At 44.0% G+C, this 22,050-nt stretch overlaps 1 protein-coding gene across 7 annotated transcripts in view; it reads right to left on the minus strand.

The window, feature by feature from the left end:
• ANO1 (anoctamin 1) overlaps positions 1-21,090 on the minus strand; it is an 84,062-nt gene extending 62,972 nt beyond the window's left edge. For 4 of the 7 annotated variants that reach the window (XM_054827666.1, XM_054827665.1, XM_054827664.1 and 1 more), the window contains exon 1: positions 20,731-21,090. In XM_054827666.1, the coding sequence (XP_054683641.1) occupies positions 20,731-20,788 (58 nt within the window). In that variant the 5' untranslated portion in view covers positions 20,789-21,090. Of the gene's footprint in view, positions 1-6,459; positions 6,479-14,369; positions 15,108-15,153; positions 15,173-20,730 lie in introns of those variants that run through there. The other 3 variants (XM_054827669.1, XM_054827667.1, XM_054827668.1) reach the window with 3 other exon arrangements.
• Positions 21,091-22,050: the final 960 nt, after the last annotated feature.

Genomic DNA, 22,050 nt, shown 5'->3' on the forward strand with positions numbered 1-22,050 from the left:
CAGCCACCTTCGTCTTGCTCTTGGGAGACACGTTCTGTTGAGCAGTTCTAGTCACTACTGGTAGGAGAGGTACTCGCAGAGCAGAATAGCATGTATTTACACAGTTTCAAACCAACTTGCAGCTAGCACCTTCTGCTCAAACTGCACACCCACTGCCTGTCCACCCTGTGCCCAAAAGCAACAGGACTTCTCGATTTCAAGGAACACCCACAAAAATATCTTTCCTATGACTGTAACTCCTTTACAAGCCCATCAGGGCTCTCAGTTCAGTGGAACGTGGTTTCTGCTCAAACACAGGCTGTTCCTAATCTTCTCCAGAGGTATCACATGGTAGCTCTGTCTAGCATTGCAGGATACTTCAGGATTCCTTCCTTATGTGTCAGTTATCGCAGTACAACTATCCCTCTGCGAGACATAGCTCAGGAAAAGGCAAATGACAATTTAGGGTACCTCAAGCAAGGTACTTCCAGTAAAGAAGAAAGAGCAACAGCAGTGTTCCTCTGAGTGCCTGCAGCACTCATCATCCCCTATTTCAGAAACATGAACTCAAATTTAAACAGTTGCAAAAGGACCGAGGGGGTGGTGGCAGTGATGGACAGAGCTTGTCTTTCTAGAAGACGATAAAAGCATTTGAGTGTGTTAAGCTAGAAAACTACCCCTTCACTACCCTCTTCCCCCCTTCCCAGTCAGGTCATCAAGAAGCCAAAGAGCAATGAAGAAGAAATAAAGCGCACATGTGACTACATTAATGTTTAAAACACTCAAAGATAATCATTAGGGATGAGGCTCCAGATTAGAGGCATGAGGTTCATAGCAGAGCAATGGAGGCAAAAAGAAGAAAATAAATAAATAAATAAAAAATCAAACTATTTTTATAATGGTACTTGAGAAATTTATGAATGGGATTCTGTGATGTGGTTGCCCGAAATAGCAGAGATTTGGACATGATGACCCAGGAGTTCCTGAAAGCAGCTGGCACGGAGGCCATGCACGCATGGAGGGTTTCCCACTATTTCCCTTCCCCTCCTGTAACATGGACTTTTCCCTTCGTGTCACAAGCAAATTTCAGCATTAACACAAGGCACCTCAGAACAGGACAAGGATAATGAATATTCCCCCCAAAACAACAATTCTGCCTAGAAACCCAAACAGAAGTTTGCAAACCCCGTTGGCCAAATGCCTCTCTTCCACTACTTTCTTCCAAGACATATTTTCTTCCCGTGGACTTCTTTTAATTTTTGATGTTCTCCTCTCAGCTTTAGGCTGATACGATACACACTTTTCTTTCAAAAAGATACTTGAAACTGGATAAGGTACTCCAGGTCAGGCTTTTCCAGCCCTGAGCAGAATTACGACATTGCGTAAGCCAACATGTTCCCTACTACATAAGATATTGTGGATTTATGCTTAGTTTATGACTCCCAGACCCTTTTCTGAGGAACTGCTATTTAACTAGCTAATCATTCCTACCCAGATCAAGTATTTTGCACTTGTCTGGTTCTCATCCCAAGCCATGGGAGCACATCCTTTCCCAGGAAGATCAGCAACAACAAGTCTGATTTAACAATGTGAGATTTAAGGCTCCTAGTACCAGATCCAAAACTCCACAGCCACATAACACAAAATGCTGAAGGGTAAAACCACTCACTTTATTGGTTCAAGTTTCACAGAATTTTTGGTGGGGCAGTTTGGCATCAGCAGGCTTTATTTTAGATCTATGATCAACTGTCCTGCCACAGCCAACCTAAAGCTGACGTAGAGAACAGAGCTACCGTTAACTCATTTGGGTGCTTCAAGGAATTTGATAGAAATGCAAACCATATGTGCCCATCCTCAAAGAAAATCAAACCAGTACTTTTGAGTGACCCGATAGTACACAGATCTGATATATAAAATTGTGGAATCGGGGCAAAAGTTTGGTTTTGACATAGTAAAACTTAGCTTCATAAATAACTGGATGAGATTCTTCTCTGTAAACATGAGAGCACGTCTGATGCAAGACCAGAAAGAGAACTTAGGGTAACACATACACTAATTATACTGAAAAACAATCAGTGCTCCAGAACAGATAATAATGAGAAATGAACACTAAAGGAAACTTTGATGTACTTCTTAGATAACTCTGGTACTTTAAAACTGGATTCAGTTCAAACATGTAAAACATCTCAGCCCGAGATCTACATTTCAGATTGAGAATGTGTTGATGCACAACTAGATTTTAAAATAAATACATGGTGGAGCAGAACACAAACATGGATAAAAAAACCCCCCAAAACAAAACAGCCCTCTCCAGTTAAAACTCCCCTGTTCAAACAGCTTTTAAACCACTTCTTCACACAAGCTAAATCCAAATGCAAAATTTTACTGAAGTCCCTGCTAATAATTCAGTTTGCAGCCTGGATTGGCCAAGATGCATGTTGACTCAGTGCAATTTGAGTCATGGGTACAACTTGGGTCAGCCTGCTAACTCCTGCTCTGATCACTTGACTACAAGGCCTTCTTTATAAAGAAACTTTATAAAGAAAATAAGTCAGTACAACACTAAGGGCAAAGCACGTCAATCCTGATTGAGGAAAACACAAACCTGTGCATCTTTAAGCAGGCCATTTGTCTTGCTGATGCTAAGCGAAGATCTCTCAGGCTAGACAGGTCTGGTTCATCACTGACTAACTCGCAGGACCAAGTTGAAAAGGTATTTCTAAAAGCATCAGTGTTCCAGTAGCGACAAGGATGAGGAATAACAGCACAAAGCAAAAGGACAGAAATCTGGAGTCATTCAAGCTTCCCTAAACATGCCATTTTTTCTTACACTCCCATATAGGAGTAAAATATTTTTCTGTAACACCCTTCACCAGAAAGTTACCGGAGACAAAACCAAAAAGACATCTTAAGTTTTTTCTAAGACCACAACTGAATGAAATAAATGAACCCAAAAGCCACCACAGGGAGGAAAAAAAAAAAAAAATAAAAAGCCAACAGCAACAGCCCTCAATCCCTCCATTTACACAACAAATACTGTCCATGTGAGACACTTCATTTTCACTCTCTGCAGCCAAGCCATGGGAGGCGGAATTTCTCACTATCATGATGTGACTTTGATGTCAGGTGTCACAAAAACCCCCATATGATAATCTTCAATATACCACAAAAATTCTGAAAATGGTATTAGAACACAAAATAATTTTCCCCCACATTTCCCATCTACATTTCCTGTATTCTTAAGTTGCAAATTCCTATGAAAGCCCCAGCTGGGGGCACAAAGAGCACAACTGGAACACGTCCATGAGCACCACAAAAAATTAACATAAATTTTTAAAACACCCTATATGTAAATTACAAAATGGCGTGCGCTGCCAGTATTACCCTTCATGAACAATACGCGCCAGCGCCTGTTGGACTGTTTATGAAATTCGCCATTAAACACTTCAGAGCATGGAGAAGAGTCCATCTTGCTCGCCCATCGCCAAGAGTGGTTTTAATTACATTGCTGAAGGGAGACTAAGCGAGTACGTAACAGCTCTGGGGACGAGCGTATCGTATGAGCAGACCCAATCTTTTGAATGGGATTACCCACGTGCCCTCAGTCATATACATGCTCTGGGAAGCACAGCTTTTCAAACTTCAGCAAATTAACCCGCGGCTCTCATTAACGCAGCCAACCTTACGGACATTTGAAACGAGGGCACGGAGTGGGGGCATCCAAGGGGAGACGGGGCGCTCTCAGTTGCAAGTATGCATGGGCTTACTGCCACCAAAATGTCCCTACACGTTTCCATCATGTTATTTGCAAAACAGCTGCTGCCCACTGGCACTGCCCAAGTGTTTAATTACGTGGAGTAAGCGTTGCAAGCCCGCTGCTGCTCCTGCCTGCACGTTGAGCGTCAGCATGGCCACCAAGACGGGCACCCTCTTGCCCCAGGTGACAGGACGCAGACCACGGCAGTCACCTGCAAGGTGGGTCCTTCATGCACCTACACAACTTATTTACTGCTGGAGCCCATCCCTTCACCTCAGTGAAGCTTTGGTGCCTATCTTCCAACGCAACGTTTCTGAAGCCACCCAGACAAGTAGCGTATGAAATTTGAACGCATACCACTACGAACATTGGTTTAACATGCCCTTTCCTTAAGAGGCAAAGGAATCATCTCTCGTTTTATTTTCAGGGTGCAATAGCAGCTGGTACCAAGGAAAACAGAGGTGGAAATACTTTTCTAAAGCCCTTTCCAAAACATTTGCATCTACATGCTGGATGACAGACCATGTCCACACAGTACGTGATGCTGGGACCAGAGCAGGGTTTTTGCATTTCAGGAGTCAGGAGCCAAACATTTCAACCGGTCAGGAGTCAAACATTTTCCAGTGATGGGGCAGCCTGCATTTCTTTCAATTAATTACCTGCCTACTGGAGCTGAGCTACAGCAAGTGGGAAAACACCAATATTAGGGCTTAGAAATCCTACAGTTCATAACCATTACGGTCCAAATTAATTATTGGAACGCATAAATCTGGTGAGACAGCATGCATCTTCCCCTCTTCCCTAACAAAGGCTTCCCACATCCCATGCTGCAAACTCCCAGGCAGCAATTCCCGCTCACACTGCGGTTTTAAAGAAAAGAAATAATATCAGAGTGCCTCCTATGTTTATAATTATAGCTTTAATAACATTCCACCTCCCTTCTAATTTTTCTTTCAGTCTCCCTTTTTGGTCTGTTCTCAGTGACAGTCTCTCACAGACATTTCCAAACTGTAATGCATACTTTGGTGACTATCAGTTTCATTTACTCCACACAGATTTTTACTTGATGGTTGCCTGCCCCCAGAAAAATAAAACCTAACAGTCTACAAGTTATTCCCTCATAAAGCATTAGAAAGAAAGTTTAAAGGAGAAGTTTCTCTTCAGTGCTCTCAGACCGGTTCAGTACATAGCAGCAGGTTTTAGACATACATGTACACACCCATCTGTTTACTTTCATCTGGACTTTTTGATTGGGTTTAAGTTTTACATGCATCGAGTAAGGAATGACAGGATCATAATTTTAAGCTGTAAGATTATTGCATAAGTTAGGGTGGAAAGAAATGATGCTACCAAGTCCAAGGAAAGGTGAAGGCTGCATGTAGCAGACTGAGAAATGATTGAGTGTTTAGGCAAGAGAATGGTGAGAATGGAGCAAAATCTCCTGATGAGCTAAAGCTGGTACGGCAGTAAGATCCCTGCTTCTAAAACCACAGACAACGGAAAGCAAAACACTTTATTGATGCGAGGGCTCAGAAATGCTACAGTTACAACCCTCATAGTCCAAGTTCATAATTTTACTGTACAAATTCAGTGAGATAAGACAGATCTTCTCCTCTTTTTTTAACAAAGAGTTCCTTGATCCTATGCTGCACACTCCCGCTGCTGTAAAACGCCACTAAAATACAGAAAACACAAAGCGAAACACTTGTTCACGCAAACTTTGGCCAACTCGCGCTCTAAGACACCAACCAATGCAAAGAGCTTATGGATTCAAGAAGGGCTATGATGTGTGTTTTACAAAAACAGTCTTTCAAACAACACTTAACCAACCAACCTGGAACTCGGATGTTTTGAAACCTGAAAGAAAATTCTTCAGGGGCAAATTTTCCTCTGTTTGGACTAAGACTCCTTGCCCCCTTCTTGGAGGACGCTGTGGGACATGCCTGGTGGCAGACTGTGGCTGGGGGAGCTCCAGCCTACGGGAACACGCCGGTTTCCCACGGCAAATTCCTGTGCCCTTCAAACGGGTGAGTAAATATTCCAATGCCTCATCTATTGATCGTGCCACAGATGTATAACAAATCAGTCTGTGTACGACAGGAAGCTAGAAAAGACAGAGCATCACCCAAATTTATCCACTTTCAAGAGCTTTAAAAAAAATCCCCTTCCTCCCAGGTGCAGCCTCTCTGGACAGCCCTTATGCTCCCACATTGGTCCCAAGAGGACTCTTAGGTTTCTTCAGGTCCTGAATCCTCCATCCCAAACAAGCCAGCCCCAGAAGGCAGCGAGCCACTGCTGCCGCCGCACAGCTGCCTGGCTCTGCCTCTGACTCACCGCTCCTCCCCGCCGCCCTCTGACCGTGGGAAGCCGTGGGAGACGAGGGCACTCAGCGCCTCTCGGGGTGCTCAGCCTTGGGATGTATTCGGTGCTGTGAGAGCGCAGCTGGACGCAGAGAGACAGCAAAGCACCGGCTGCTGGCATCAGGCATGCTCTGGCAGTGGTGAACAAACAAATCGTTTCTTTTTTGGAGACCTTGATGTTTAAATCTCCTTTTGGTCACAAGTACCGTTCAGATAACCTATGTTTTTAGACATCCGATCCACCGTTGAACGATCGTACGGTTTGGGAGTCTGCTCAGTCATGCCAGGGAAGTCTTGGGGCTTGCAGGGACCTGAAGGCTGTGAGTGACCTCAACCAGCACCGCTCTGCGCAGGAGTACTCACCAACACTCTCAAGTGCTCATCTGACCAAAGAACAACATCCATCCAGAAAGAAAAAGAAAAGACAAAAAGGAAAAAAAGCTGTATTCTTCCACATGAACCTCGGGGACAACTTAGGAGTACCATCTCTTTCCTGCAGACAGAGACCTAGTAGCCCCCGAGCTCCTGGAGCTCCCTCCCGGCTCCCGGGACGCAGCACGTGGCGGAGGGATGGGAGCAGAGGACATGTCTCCCACAGCCAAGGAACTGACACTCTGACAGCATCCAGCTGCTCTCTGCACCCATTGCTTCCTTCCCAAATACAACCAGCTACTCACCCCAAATCCCCAAACTTAACAAAGAACTGGGGCATGATTTTTTTTTTTTTTGGTACGAAAAAGGGAAAGTATCCAAAAGAAAAAAAAAAAAAAAAAGAGAAAGAAAGAGAACAGACACAAAATTAAACAATCTACCTTAAAATAAACCCTGCAGTATTATCTGTCTCTTGTCAAAAGTTATTAGGGAATAAAAGTGACAGACTGTCTACTAAGATACATCCCATGTCCAAGTGACATACCCAGAACTTGTCAAAGATTTCCCTTTGTTGATGTGTCTGCTTATCCTTAGTGCCAATACATGTTACATTGCTGTATATTCTCGCACGGTGGAAGCACTTGATTTACTTGTTGAAGGGAAAGAACGCTTTTTTCCTCACCTAATTTTACTCTTCGGATGAGACAGGTCTTTGTCTGTTCCTCACATAAAACAGATAAGTCCTCGACTAAAACCAGACTCCATGTAATTATTTTTCCTTAAAAATAAAGTCAATAAAACTGGCAAACGTGAACAAAAAAGGAACTGATCTATCAAAGAACTGCAAACGTATTTTCCTACGTTGCACATTCTTCACATTAAGAAATTACTACTGGTCAATATTAAAACCAGACAAATTAAGTGGTGCTTTGCTGAAAGAGAGGATAAAACAACTCATGTGGACAAGTTACAGGAATGGATAAACGAGACGTTGCCTCAGTCCAGACAGCAATTAGCTTTTGGGAACTTGATGTCTGCTCTCCAGCCTTCGCCGAATGTTGCAAGTAGGACCTGTATACGACATATCAAATCAAAACTGAAAAAAACAGAGTTGGCCAACTTTGGGGGTTGTTTGAAAACTGGACTTCAACCACAGCTTTGATGTGGTTGTGGACTGGGTACATTCCCAGGAAGTTTTAATTCTCATTAAAGCTGCAGAAGGGTGGCGCAAGGACACTGCGAGAGTTCAGGAGAACAGTTCTGTCGGGGGGGGTAACATGGAAAGGGTTTTCTATGTGGTGGCAACATACAGTACAACCAAAAACATTCAAAGAGATTAAAAAAAAATTTGCAGTTCAATATCTGGGGTTTTTTTCTTAGAAGAAACTTTAAACAGAAATTAAACCAAGCAAATGAAGTGAGCTACAGCTATTGAAATAGAAAGCATACGGATAACGGGAAGGAGAAAAGAGCAAGAGAAATGCTTCACATTGAAAGGTGCACCCCGAGGGTGCAATTACACAAGAGTTTAAGTGAATCTAAGCAAGTGCAAGTTGTGTGTCTGAAACCTGTTGACACCCTATCAGCTTGACACATGGAGAGAGAGATCTTATCCGTTTAACCTTAGTAAGAGCAGATTAAGCACATTTCCTTTTGTTTCTTCATCTGTTTGTTGATGGGGAACATTTGAAACTCTCTTTTCCAAACTGCAAATATCTACTTTTATTTTTATTTAACTTCATGCAACTTGAGCCGTGTGAAGGTAACTTGACAAGAGCAAAGCATTCCTTACTCAATGCTGCAACAAATCCATAGCCTGGGGTACGGGGACACCCTGCCTTCCTAGGCTGCTCCTCAGAGTATCCCATCACCAACACCAACATTGCTTCAGAGGACTTTATCATCCAGTTCTAGAGTTGTTATTGAGTCAACCAGAAGAGAAAAGTGCCTTCGGATTACGAAGAAAAAAATCTGTGGCCTTCCCGAAGGTAGTGCAGGAGGTAGTTCACAGCTGAACCCTAACAAACCCCACGGTCATGGAGAGTTTCAACTTTTAATATGGTTTAGATTAAAATCCTATCTGTCTCCACAACTTTGATGAAATTTTTGTTTTCTGCGTCAAGGCCGAAAGCAATGAACTAAAACAAAGAACTTGACACGTACGGTCTCCAATATGCAAACAACTGACTGTTTCCATAGAAAATTAGAGAACAGAGAAACTGAAGTAACTCTAAAAAAATGAATTCCTAATTTTGTAATAAAGGCCACATGGTCCGCTCAAGCGAGCGCAGAACTGGAGAGGCATAACTGATCAGTTTTAACCAAACATCACTACCGATTTCATATGTGACCACACGGGTTCTTCATCTCAGGACACATCCCTGTGTCTCGGTCAATGGGAACTGCAGGGCTCACCTTCTTTCTTAGCAGAGCATTTCTGGAATTAGTTATTGAGCACTTAATCAAATCAGTGAATGAACTTACTCCGAAGTAGGAGTTCCTGAAAAATACCAAGGAAAAACAACCCCGTTGTCCGAATTTTTGTGGTTCGATTTGAATCTCTTATCCGTACTCACTGGAACAGTTTTGGTCTGGGTTGCACAGAAACTTGTTTTGTACACCAAAGTTGAATACAGTTCAACAAAGCAGAAAATTAATAGAAATGGCATTTGGAAGTTCAATATTTCAAACACCTTTTGTGAGATTTTATCACCCGTTGCATCAGACTCCAGATTCTTCCCTAATTTGGGAATAAACCGATATTCTGAATCCCATCTTACAAACACCACAAACCCAAAGTCGACCTTGCCTCCGCTGGCCATCACTATTAGCAAAAAGTCCCTGAACAATAATGCCGGCACTGGAAGTTCATGCAAGCAATAGTACTTGCAAAGGTTTCGGATGCGAGCTGAAAACTCAGTTCGTTAAGAATATTTTATTGTGGAAAAGGATGTGGAAACAGAAAATAAGTTAAAATGATAAAGAGACCTGAATAGAAAACCCAGGGTTATAAATGGAACAGTTGCTGTAAGCAGATAGTTCTGCACATCCACATCTGTTCCAGTTCAAAGCAGTTCATGTGAACCAGGGGCAGAAACTATTTTTCCCTTTAGCTTCACTGCTGCGAACCTATCTGCATTCAGGCCAGGGCAGAGAGCAGGATAAGGGAGAAATCACCATGGGTGTACTGGTCCAACCCAAATTTCAGCGCGCTGGAGCTGCCACTGACATCTCTTCTTGCCTTTCCCCACTCCCCCCCGTATTAAAACACATTTAGAAGTGAGCAGCAACATTTGTAAATACTTACGGCAATTAAAGTTGTTTTTGGTTTTGCTAAAACCAAGGCATCCGTAGTTTAACAAAAACTCTGGGTTTGTTCCTTTACTCACAGATAGTTTCTGTTTCACAACTGTCCCTTCTGGGGCCACTTTGATGATAACGTGGGAAAAGCAGGCAGAACAGCCAAACAGGGAAATAAATATATAAAAATAACGAGACTGCTCCAGGACTCATTCAGGTTCCAGAAGAGCTCAAATTTCCTGCCTGTGGATAGCTGAAACACTTTCCCTGCCCAGTTTGGCCTCTGCTTCTGTAATATCCTCTTTTCCTCCCCCTTCTGAATCTTCAAAATAATAATTTAAAAAAGGGGTAAAAAAGAAAGCTAGAAAAAGGACGTGGTGCAAAGAAACAAGAAAGAGCAACTTGGTAAAGGCTAAAAGCTGAAATTAGCTCCCTGTTTTGGCCTGACAGCAATACCAAACTGCAGAGGAGGGACAGTCCCCTGTAATAACCTGATTATGAGAAATCATTATTTTCTGTCTTACTTTATTAAACGACAGCACATATACACCCGTCATGCAGTGCATGAGATTTAAATGTTTGTAGGTTGGGTTTTTTTCCCAACATTAGGTTGTTCATGTTGATGTTGAAATATGTTTGCTAGGGTCCCTGATTTTATTCGCCGCCTGCAAAACGTGAAAGCTTCCCGCAACCGAGTCTCTGCAGGCAACTCCCGCTATTGACAGACAACGTGCTCGAGTCAGTCAATTCAGAGTAATTGCTGGACTGAAATCAATTGCAGGCTCCCAGGAACTGCTTTGTCTGGATTTTACTTTAAAGATTTAGTGCCATGCCTGGTGAGATGCTGAACTCCTCAACTACCATTAGACATGAGCTGCGCTTTCAAAATTAAGATGGACGGCAAAATCTCCGCTGAATTCCAGAGCGGAGTTCGTGAGAAGCTACCTGAAATGCAAAGATCCTCCATTTCAACTAAACAGTTCTTAAAACCTCTTAAATAGATGCACCAATAAAGGATCGGGACAGGATTGTGAAATACTGTTAATGTTTGGTGGAGAAAACACCGCGTAGGGCGGGAAGCGTGCTGCAAATTTCCCTTGGAAAGACAGAGACACGGAAGCAGTCGGGACACACGGGAGGGTCTCGCGCTCGGTTGCCCACTTCCCACCAAAACCAGGGCTATTTGTATGCTTAAGTGCTTTACTGGATGAGGGCCAGAGGGCACAGCAAATTGCAGGATACAGCCCCGATGAGCTATTTTGAGAAAAATATATTGAAGAGAAGGAGAAAAAGGGAAAGCTTTCATTAATTTATTTTATCAAGACAAAAAAGATCTTGTTTTAGAAACAAGGATCCGGCTCTTTTAATTGAAAGCTTGTTAGGAAGATGGTACAAGGAGAAAGTTTAAAAATTAAATTCATTCATCTGCCATTTAGAAACTGTTAGCTTTAAAAGGCTTAGATTTGATTTATATGCCTCTGGTATGTAACAGAAGGTTTAAGATCTAAACCAAAACCTGTTTCTGCTCTTCCATTGGTAATTAGTACGCAGACTTTGTTTTTTATTATCCCATTAGTCAGTTATATTGTCAGATGGACTTAAATGGTTAAGATTAATTAAAATTACTTTATAGCAACACGCACAAGAGAAGTCTTTACAGCAGCGTAAGAACGGTACCGGCGAGCACCATTTCTTTCGCAGGCGATGACCTGTCATTACTCATAGTCTGTTTGAGAGACCAGATTAATTCTCAAATGAAAGTGATCAGCTGCAATTTTAAAAAAATAAGCTATTTCATTTAGGCCAGATTTTCCAGTGTGATGACACTCAGCAGTCCCCTGCAAAGTAAACAGCAGAGTGAATAAGCACAGCCTGATAGTCTAAGTCCGATTCTTAACTAAGGAGCACCTCGAACAATTTAGGCTGTTTGATTTGGGGCAGATACACGCTGCTCTGCTTCTTCCACCCTCACCTAGACAATGCACATGGTTGTATCCTGGACAAGTATTATCTTCTCTCAGCTGAATCCATTTCAAGTGAACTGAAACAACAATTCTTGTTTTCTGTTACCTGTCAAGCCCATAAATTCAACATATCCACTCTTGCCACATAACAGAAGTTCTGTGACAGCAAACGGATGCGATGCAGGAGGAGTTGATGGGCCCTCCTGATGGCTCACCAAAGTTCACGAAGCCCTTTAAGATCAGTGGGGTAAAGAAAGAGCTTGCACTTTTAAAGCATGCACAAAAGGGCTGGGACATGAGTCCTGTGTTCAGCTTTTGCCTCCCGACCTGGCTTCCACATGAGCTAAAGGAGGATCTCCTGCATGTCCTCAAGTACAACTGTTCAGAAACAGGATCTGTTCCTATTCTGAGAGCCCGAACATCATCTTACATCTCAGGGCACACGGAGTAAAATATTTCTACAAAGTGATTGAATTAGAAATACAAATCAGGAGCATAGCAATAATTGCCTGTTAGCTGAAGTATGTCCTCACAATGTACCTTAGGCTGTTCTCTTGTGCCTTTTAGCTGGTCTCAGATGTCTGCCAAATGGATTATTGACAGGAACTCTAAAGATGAAGTAGCATTTTAAATCTATGTCCCTCCCAATGTCAACACTAAACCCTAGAAGACTGTTCCCAGACAAATTCATGGAGGCTGCAAACACAACCCTACTGGTACAATGCCGATACCCATATCCCCCAAAACCCGCCACCTCACGACACGTTAAATTTTAGTAAGCAATCACCACAGAAAGGAGACCATTTCCTAAAAATCCCAATAACATTAATTTATTTTCAGAGCTATTTAGTTTTGGACTAAATAATGTCCCTACTTACAGAAGACTTTCATTTAACTCAAAGGAACTGCAAACACGGATCCGGGCGAGAAGGTTATTGTTTTTTGAAGCTTTGATTCCTTTTAATTAACTCGACATTTAGAAGTGAAGCACACTAAACTTTTGCAATACCCTACACAGCAGCTCTCGGAGAAGCAGCCGCTTTCACCAGGCAATCCAACAGCAAGAACAGCTGAGGACGAAGCTAAATAAGCACGGTTACTAATGAGAAGAGAAAGAAGGGAAGGAAGCAAAGCTACTCATAAAAAGCAAAACAGACGTGGTGCACGTGAAAATGTAAAAAATGCATGTATTGGCAAGATCAGAAAAGATACATGGATAGAGTGTGTGTGCGTGGAGCGAAATCTTGTGTTATCTTCCACTACATGCAAGGTCAAGTGATATATCCCGATATACGGCACAAACTTTTAGTAGAGCTGAACTGAATGGATTTAATCATTTGAAAATAAAGTTAAGGATTACTCAATTCACATCCTCTACACGTTCAGTCATGCTGATAAAAGAACATTGAATATGTTGACACTCACTCTGCATTATTCTGTTTGTCCCACAGGACACAAAATAAGTCCTATTAGCCATCCCTGAATACACAGGATGTGTATACACAGAGCTGCAGACAGCACAAATTCGTACTGTCCAGTGTACCTTGTAAGGTGTCTTTCCTATTTAATATACATTATAACACACAGATGTGCTGCTTAGCAACAAGGAGAGGTACTCCCAAGATATGTCCTGGGAACAAAAATGATGCTCAGTATGTTGTAGGTTAGATGATTACTTCACATTTCTAATGAGTAAACAAAATTATAACCTGTTCTGCTACCATTGTACAGAGCGGCCTTAAATTTTAGTAAGCAATCGCCACAGAAAGGAGACCATTTCCTAAAAATCCCAATAACATTAATTTATTTTCAGATCTATTTGTTGGAGCACACTATCAGCAGCATGATGAATTGACTATATGCCCTAGAAGACTAAATTTGTTAAAGCATGTTGCTTGACCTGATTAAATGAAAGTAACTGTTACTTTGGATGTTGGTCTGATCAACCTTAGAGGTAGCGCGAGAGGAATTATTAACTGCAATCTCACTCGGGTTTTATTATTTTAGTGATAAACTAACCTTAAAAATCCACTCCTTTTTTTTAATTTATGTTTTAACTCTTTGCACAGAGCTGCAAGGCCTTACCACCTCGGAAGAAGACGCGGAAAGCAGCAGCAGGCAGCCTTTCACTTCCGTGCTGCCTACTTCATGTGTGAGACCCCAGAGCCAGCCCTTTCCCTCGACGAGCCCCGGGCTGCAACTCCGACACCTGGCTAAAAACCTGGAAAAAGCCTGGCTCCACATCCTTACTCTGTGACTCAGGCTCATTTCTGTTTATATTCCTGCAGAACGACGATGACTAGTAGCTATACAGATAAATAAAGTATATTAAGTCACAGGAAGTAAAAAGGGAAAACCATTAATTTATTTTTAGAAACCTGTTCTTGCCATTCATCAGAAAAAGAACAGTCAAAAGTATGCAGCAAGATACAAGCATCTGGACGAGGTTTGCTGACCACATACCAACATTCAGACTACACACAGAGAACCATTTTCCTTCTTTAGACCAGTCTCAGACTCAGTGCCAGGAGCACAGGATACGGACAATAACGTAGTAGTTTCCACTAGCGAGCCTCGGGAAAGGGTGCTTTCACCACACATGCTACAGCTGCTTCAACGTGGTCTGCTTAGTCTTACCCCGTCAGTGGTCCTACAGCTGATACCTCCCTTCAGATACATCGTGGCACCAGCCGGTACATCCCAAACTGTTTTACACACGCCTTCCATCAACGGCATCCGTAACCAGGTTAAACACAAGAGGAAAGGTCTCGAGGTCTAGATCAGGTTCTTCATATAAATAGACTGTGTCAATGCTAACCAAAACCAAATAGGTGATTTAATATGGAGCTGGATGCTCAAGTCCCAAAAACATAGCAGCAAATGCAGTACGCCCACACAACCCTTCTTTCTTGCTGGGTTGCCAAAATAGCATCCATCCATCAGAAGACGACCTTTTCAGGACAACAGTGCTGCAAAACACTGTGATGAATTTAATGGTATTTGCATAAAAGCTTCCATCTTTTGCAGTCTGCAGTAGATTTCTTCTGGGCAATCATACCACAAGCATAAAGTCATACCATATTTGGAATCTTTGCCTGCCAAAATCCGGGAAGAATTGCAAAGCACGTTCATTGACATATCTTGCGGTACATCGTCAGCCAAGATGCTATAGTACAAACGATCAGACATAAATACAGAACAGGTTTTTCTTTGACTCTTAATGCTGTGCTGGACACGTTTCTGCCACTTCTCTTACTTCAAAGCAGTAAAAAACTGAAACTTTAAGTGATGCTTAGGCCTGAAACTTCCACTTTGGCTCTTGTTCTTCTTCTGAAGAACAATTATAAAACTCCCACGGTATCAGGTTAAAAAAAAAGAGTTTTAAAATGTATTCAGAGGACTTTGCGTTCATTACTCTTACCTCTATGAGGCCGCTGAAGTCAGTATCTGCTCACTTTTCCTATTCGCTTTTTAAAAAGGTGTCCTGGATCTGCACTGGAAATGTAATTTAGTTGCCAACCTTTTCCCTTTTTTACAAACCAAGTGCTGTGAAATCTCTCTCTCCCTGGACCAATTTTTTCTTAGTGAACCTTACTTATCAACACACAAATCCCTATTGCATATTCCAAGTTTGTTCTGCAAGCAGGACATCAGCTGACGTCAATGAAGATGTACAAGAGGCGACAAATATTTGCAATGTGTTTAGAAAACAAATTTTTTTTCTCATTTTAGTACATACACATCAAATTTCTCTGTACACAGGATACAAATAGAGGGAGAGGTAAGACAGTAGGACTGGGAGCCAGGAACACATAACTTGTTATCACTGATGTCATGACGTAAGTTAAATAATTTATAAAATATAAAAAGAGCAGTTAATGCCTGCAGAATATTTAGCCTTTTTGTAAAAGATTTCAGATTTTGAAAATCCCTCGGAGCACTTACAGTCGTGTGCAAAAAGTCACAGGTGTTTGAGTCAGTTGTTTAAAAAAAAACAAAAAAAGTTCTATTTTTCAGAGCTGCAGTCTGAAAGGACATTTCAGTGATTATATATATTACTAATACACCACTCGTAGGAATAAGAATGTACACACAGGTCCCAGCACAGATACAGAGCTGCCAAGAATAAATCAGATATGCAGATAAGTTAAGCAGGCAAAGATACTAAAGAAGAATGGCATTGGATCTGGCGTAACTACTATCTTTTTATCAGTTCAAATCTGGAAATAGTTTCTGTCCTGGCTGGAAGGACAGACTGCCAGTAGAAGGTTCAAAGATGCGAACTGTGGGAGTCCGAAGAAGAGAGAAAACACTGGCATGTGGGCCAGGCGCAGAGGAGAGGCAGCACCGCTCTGGGGACAAGACACTGGAAGCAACAAAGCGAGCTGAAAGGGCAGAACACGCGGTGCAGCACAAAGAAACAGAACAAATGAGACGCGAGGACGTACGCAGGGACACGGGTCGGCTGTCTGCAGATAAAGGCTAAAGGATACAGGGAGGTTAGGGGGCAGGGAGAAGGGCTGGCCCTCCCACCAGGATGTAGTACTACTTTCAGAAATAGAGGCACGAGGGATACAAATCAAAGGCTAAACCAAATAAATAAAAACCTATTTCCCTTGAGGGCATGTGGGCTAGCCTACAAAGCTGCGGCGGTGACTAATGCAACCCAGCACGAGGAGCATCGCTTCCTGCGCGTTCAGAGCCTCCCAAGCAAGGCAGCCATTGCGGTTGTTTCTAAAAGGCCTATATTTACCATAAATTACCTTGCAGCGACAACGGAGGCACCACTATCTTTTTGCTGGAAAAAAGTTGTGCGCTGTTACTCACATTACTCCGTTACATTACTCAGATCTAAGAGTCGGCACACGATGACTTAACACCACTGAAAATAATACCGTGACAGGGTCCCCGCAAGGCATGTAGGCTGCCAACTCCTGAAAACTGGTCATTTCTAAAACCCCTCTTGGAGTTCGTACCCATGACAGAACTGCGAGTCCTGCCACAATCTCAAGTTTGGCAGCAAACACGGGTGAGGTCGGGAAGGTGAGTATTCCCATACCGGCACACGTTGTCCCCAGATAAACTGCTTTTGTAGTCTCTGGAAGTAAGCAGAACTATTTCATGCCACTGTCGTTAACTTGGCTTGTATAATAAAATATGAGGACGCGTGCAGAAGAAGTTTTTCAGAATCCCTGGAAACGCTTGCGAGAAATAAAAGAAGCGGTGGCTTCTGTTCGTGGAGCTCATCAGTCTAATGGTTTACCTATACGGTGACCCAACAACTCTATATGAAATGAACGTTTGATAGCTTAAGTACTTCAAACTCCCCATCATCTTGCCGAAGGACAATGCCAAGGACTTGGGACAGGTCATCCTCTGAAGCCTGCTCCCTGAGATCTCCTCCCTGGGCTGACTGCCCTCTGCAGCAAAGATAGATATAGCAGAGGATTCAGCCTTTTGACGGTGCAGTGCAAAGATTTACAAGTTACCTTGATAATACAGAGCAGGGTACCGAGCTCTGTGCAGAGGGTAACGGGATCTCTTTCCCGAGAAGTCGCAAACCTTGCTGTACAGCGCACTACAGCCATATATTGAGCGCTATACTCTCCGTGAGAACAGCTTCTCCCTCCTTTGCCTCCTGGAGAAGTCTCTGGTCAGCAGTGTAATCAGAGGGTGGCTCGCTGAGGACCCAGCTCTGTAAGATGCCAAGCACGCCCCAGCGAGTGCTGAGTAGCCCCACTAAAATGGGAGGGGGATGAGCAAACTTAGCATTCGTCAGCCTTTCACACAGTAAAGTCCTGAAGCTTGTCATGCCCGTTACAGTCCCTTCCTTTCTTCCTTTTCCCCAAAGTGATCCTAATTTAAAGCAAGCTTTATTTTCCAACCACAGCACGTCCCCAAGCATTTCCTTTTCTCAAAATCGCCAGAATCCAAAGGGTGTAATTAAAGTCAAAAGGGACATTTTTCCCTTCCTGATGCCAATAAATACTGCTACTTCCCAGGGTTACTCTCCTGCCTTCTGTTTTGGCATGCTACTTCTACCCCATATTTCATGTCATACCCGCACAACCGCAGCGTGCAGCCAGAGCTACACGTACCTTACGAGCGCATCCGCCACATCTGGCTCCGCAATGCCCCATTTCCCACCACCTCAACGCTCTGTAAGAGCTCTCGGTGACTGACAAACCGCCCCGCTTGCTGTCAGCCTCGTACAGGACAAGGCACGCTTCCCGCCACTATTACAGCGGACCGAGGCACGAGCCTGCAGTCCAGCACAAAGTCACAGCTGCGGCTGCATATGTGCTCATTTACAGAAATTAATAAGATATTACTACAAATTAAAACATTAAGTTAATGATGTGCATGACTGCAAGTTACAGAGCTGGAAAAGAAGTCCTAATTAAATCAATACAGTTATTAGTCCCTTGTCATCTCTGATTAATTATTAGCTTAATATGCTTCATCATTTTCACTGTTAATGGAAATAGCTGCAGTGCTACCATGGGAAGCAGGGTAAGACATATGAGAAACCTACGGAGCTGTGCTGGAAGTCCCAGCTCCGGATTAAAAAATGTAAGAAAAAGGGGAAAACATTTCATTTTCTGGGGTGATAGTCTGATGACATTTAAGTCAGTGACAAAAAATTCTCATGGTTTTCAGCGGGGTCAGATGTTTACTCAGAGATCTTTTGATTGCTGAAATCTAGGGCGTAAAGACTTGACTCCTAATCCTGTGCTTAGTCCTGAGCACTCCTCCCAGTGCCTCTAAGCCTTTCTCTGAAGTGACAGGATATCACCGCGGTCCTTTCAGAAGCCAACAAGCCAGTACCTCTCCCCAGAGCCCACCCCAATTCCAACCCCCGCCCCATCTTCATTAGATGCACTCGTTACCCCAGAACACAAAGAAGGAATTGGCATAAAACGAGCAGGCAGCGATCAGCTGCGATGTCTGGGTCCTGAGGGCACAGATGTAGCTGAGGACACCTGTCCTTTCATGCCACCGAAAGAGCCAAAAATAATGTACTGAGGTCACTTTTTTCCTTCCTAGCGAAAAGTAAAATCGTACTTTGGATGTAGGCAACTGATAGTATTTGCCCAGAGCTAAGGGGAACATAGGCTCCCCTTCGTTTTCCTGTCTTCTATCATCCTCTCACTGACCCCAGCTTTTCCCTAACTCCTTGTAACAAGCAAGTTTGATTAGCTGTCTGCAGGAGGGTCTTTCTGAGTATAAAGACCATGTAAAACTATCAAGGATAGGTCTCTACAGGTCTCTCCAGCAAGAAATACAAAAGTTACCAGAGAATTGGATAGGATTTGGACTGCAATACATGGTTCCGCTATGTAATTAGACAGGAGTTTCATCTTCTAAACGGCTTTTACAAACAAGCTTGTTTGGATAGGTTATCAATAGAAATACAAACACGCGCTTCCGAGAACAAAACTGCCCCCTGAACTCATTAATGAAGCTGGTACACAATGTTCATGCTGCTAATGGGTGATTCAGTAAATTAAATAGAGAATGTCACTGTAAAACATTATGTAAAGTTCCTCAGAAATAAAGAGCCACTCAAACAATTTCTCAGGACTCTCACCCTATCACTGATTACCTCATGATAAATTGCCACCTGCTCCATGAGTAATGGTAGAGCTTTCTAGTGCCATTTTATCATTTAGTCCTCTTACCGAGCTCTCTGTTAATGTACTGCAGTAACACTTCAGCTTCCCATGCTTTACTTGCTTTCCATTTCAGTTTTGAAAAGTTGGAGCTCCTTCTTACTTTAATAGATAAGTTAACGTGGGACAATCAGTGGCATACAGAAACCCCGTCCCTGGTATTTAGATATAAAGCCCAGCTGTTTCGTGTCAGACATTAAAGAAATAGTTTTCTTTTCATTCTGAGCACGCTGGCTAGCCTACGGTTTGATGAGCGTACAGCATTTCTTTCAGAAATGGGCTGAACTCCAGTGAAATATTTGGCCATTTAATGAGTAGACTCTAGGATAACGGTTTTTGTGGGAATCCAGAAAGAGGGAGTAAAGAAAAGGGCTCCCCATGCTATTCTTAGCTGCAAACAGTTAGATTTGGAATTTTGATTGTAAAGCATGGAATTTATAAATGGTGCCATGCTAAATTTACTTCATTTGTATACAATTCAGCTGGATAATCAAGTGTGTTCCAGTATGTTCCTGGTTAGCATCTCAGTTCTAGTTTTATTGTCTCTAAACTGGTAGAAAAATGCGTTCAGTAAATAGTGCTTGTAAAATCTGTGTTCCAATGCGTGAGCGTAAAGGTTTTATATACACAGTGTGCGTGCGTGAAGATTTTATATACATGCATATGTGGGTGCACATGCATGCACACAGACACTGAGCTGTGATTTATTTCTAGAGGGAAGCCAAGGAAATTCCCACCCCCTACCATTTAAACGATCTGCTCTTTGGCTCTAAACCTTCTGTAACTTCTCAGCCAAGGAATGTATTTTCCCCTTCCAATATATATAATTTATTTTGCTGCACACATTAGTTAATGATACAGAGATACATGATTTAGCCGGTTCTGTAAAAACATTACTGACAATCCGAGACGGACCCATCTCATTTTGTAAGACCTTTTTTTTTTCCGCTCATCTTCCACAGTGCAGTGTGAATTATCAGCAATCATCAACTCAAAGATTTATCCCACATACTTTATACTCCAGCAATTTTTCATAATTAGATTGTCTTCCCGGGGTTAGACAAGCTTTTAATTACTCTATTAATGTAGGTAAAAGGACTTTACACTATTTTACGGTTGGGGGGGGGAAGGGAAGACAGCTATTTTATTTCACTAGTACTTTGCGGAGATTATTCCTGGATTTTTAAAAATAGTCGACGGAATGCTAATTAATAAATCCCTTACCGGGGCGGGGGGCCGAGGCGAGCGGCCGTCCGCAGAGCCCGCGTCCCAGCCGGGAAAGAGCGCACCCCAGCCCCGCACCTTCCCCGCCGCCGATGACTTACGTGGTCCCCAGGGCGCCGCGGCCGGCAGCCTGCGCAGGTGGATCTCATCCTTATCCATCTCCTAGCCGAGCCCCGCAGCCCGGCTGCCACTTGGTACCAAACTGAACTTGCCAGGATCCCTCCTCCTCTTCCTCCTCCCTTTCCCTTTCCCCCCCCTCCCTTGTCTTTTTTCGGGGAGGGCGCGTTCATCCAGCGAGCGGCACCGCGCAGCGCCCCGCCGCCCCCCGGCCAGACTTTAAATAAGGGCGCCGGGCGGCGGCCCGGCCCGCCGGGAGCGCGGCCCTCCGCGGGGAGCCGGCCCTCCAAGTGACGCCTCCGCCGCCGCCGTTCTCTTCCCCGCCCGCTCGCCGGGCAGCGCCGAGCGTTTCCCCGCCGCCCCCGCGTACGCTGCGCGGAGCTCCGCGCCTACCTGCGGCGGCAGCGGGCTGCCCTGACCTTGGGCGCGGAGCGACGGGCGCCGGAGCGACGGCGGCAGCTGCTGCTGGCGGGCGGGGGCAGCGCGGCCGCGAAAGGTCAGCGCGCCCTGCGCGCCCGCGGCCCGGCGGCGGGGGAGGCCGCGGAGCGACCCGGGGCGGGGGGGGGGGCGGAATGGAACGGACACCGTCGCCGAGGTTCGCTGGAGCTGAGCCCCCGGCAGTCCCTGAAATTGAGGGGATTTAACCGTTGCCCCGCTCCGTTTCTAGTTTTTGTGGATGTTAAAAGCTGCCACACCTTTAGTTTAACGAAAATAAAAGGAAAAAAAAAAAGAAATAGCGCGTCTTGGTCTGCTACCAAAGTGAAGCTGTCATTTGTGGCTGCCGGCGATAACTCTCCCCTCATCCAAAGTACAGCAGAACCTCTCCCCAGCTCAGCTCCCCTTGTCTTTCCCACTGCCCCACCCGTGACGACTTTACCTCCATCCACGCGGAACAGCCAGGGCCCCCTTTCCCAGGGAGGCTGTGCCTGCCCCAGGCAGCCGGCTGCCTCCTCTCCCCAGCACTGGTCCATGAGGGATGCTCTAAATGTCATGGTATACACACACAAACTCGGGCCCTCACAGAATACCACCAGGTTACCTTTTTATTACTTTTTAGGAATTTGAAGTGTAAAATAGCTGCCACTCGCTTTTTACACCTCCAGCTGGAGGGCTATGGTATTTGCACAGGATTTTTAACAGCATTCCAGGCTTATTCATCTCCATGGACTTAAAGTCCTCTTCAGTGCCCCACAGGGATTCCCTGGTCTTCTCCAAACCTGCTGCCTGACCCCACGCTGTGCTGCAGAACCCAACTTTGGCAAAACCAACACAGATTTATCCACACCATTCTCTGACTGCTTTCT

Source organism: Grus americana, chromosome 5 (assembly GCF_028858705.1).
Source record: "Grus americana isolate bGruAme1 chromosome 5, bGruAme1.mat, whole genome shotgun sequence".
Taxonomy (NCBI): Eukaryota; Metazoa; Chordata; class Aves; order Gruiformes; family Gruidae; genus Grus; species Grus americana.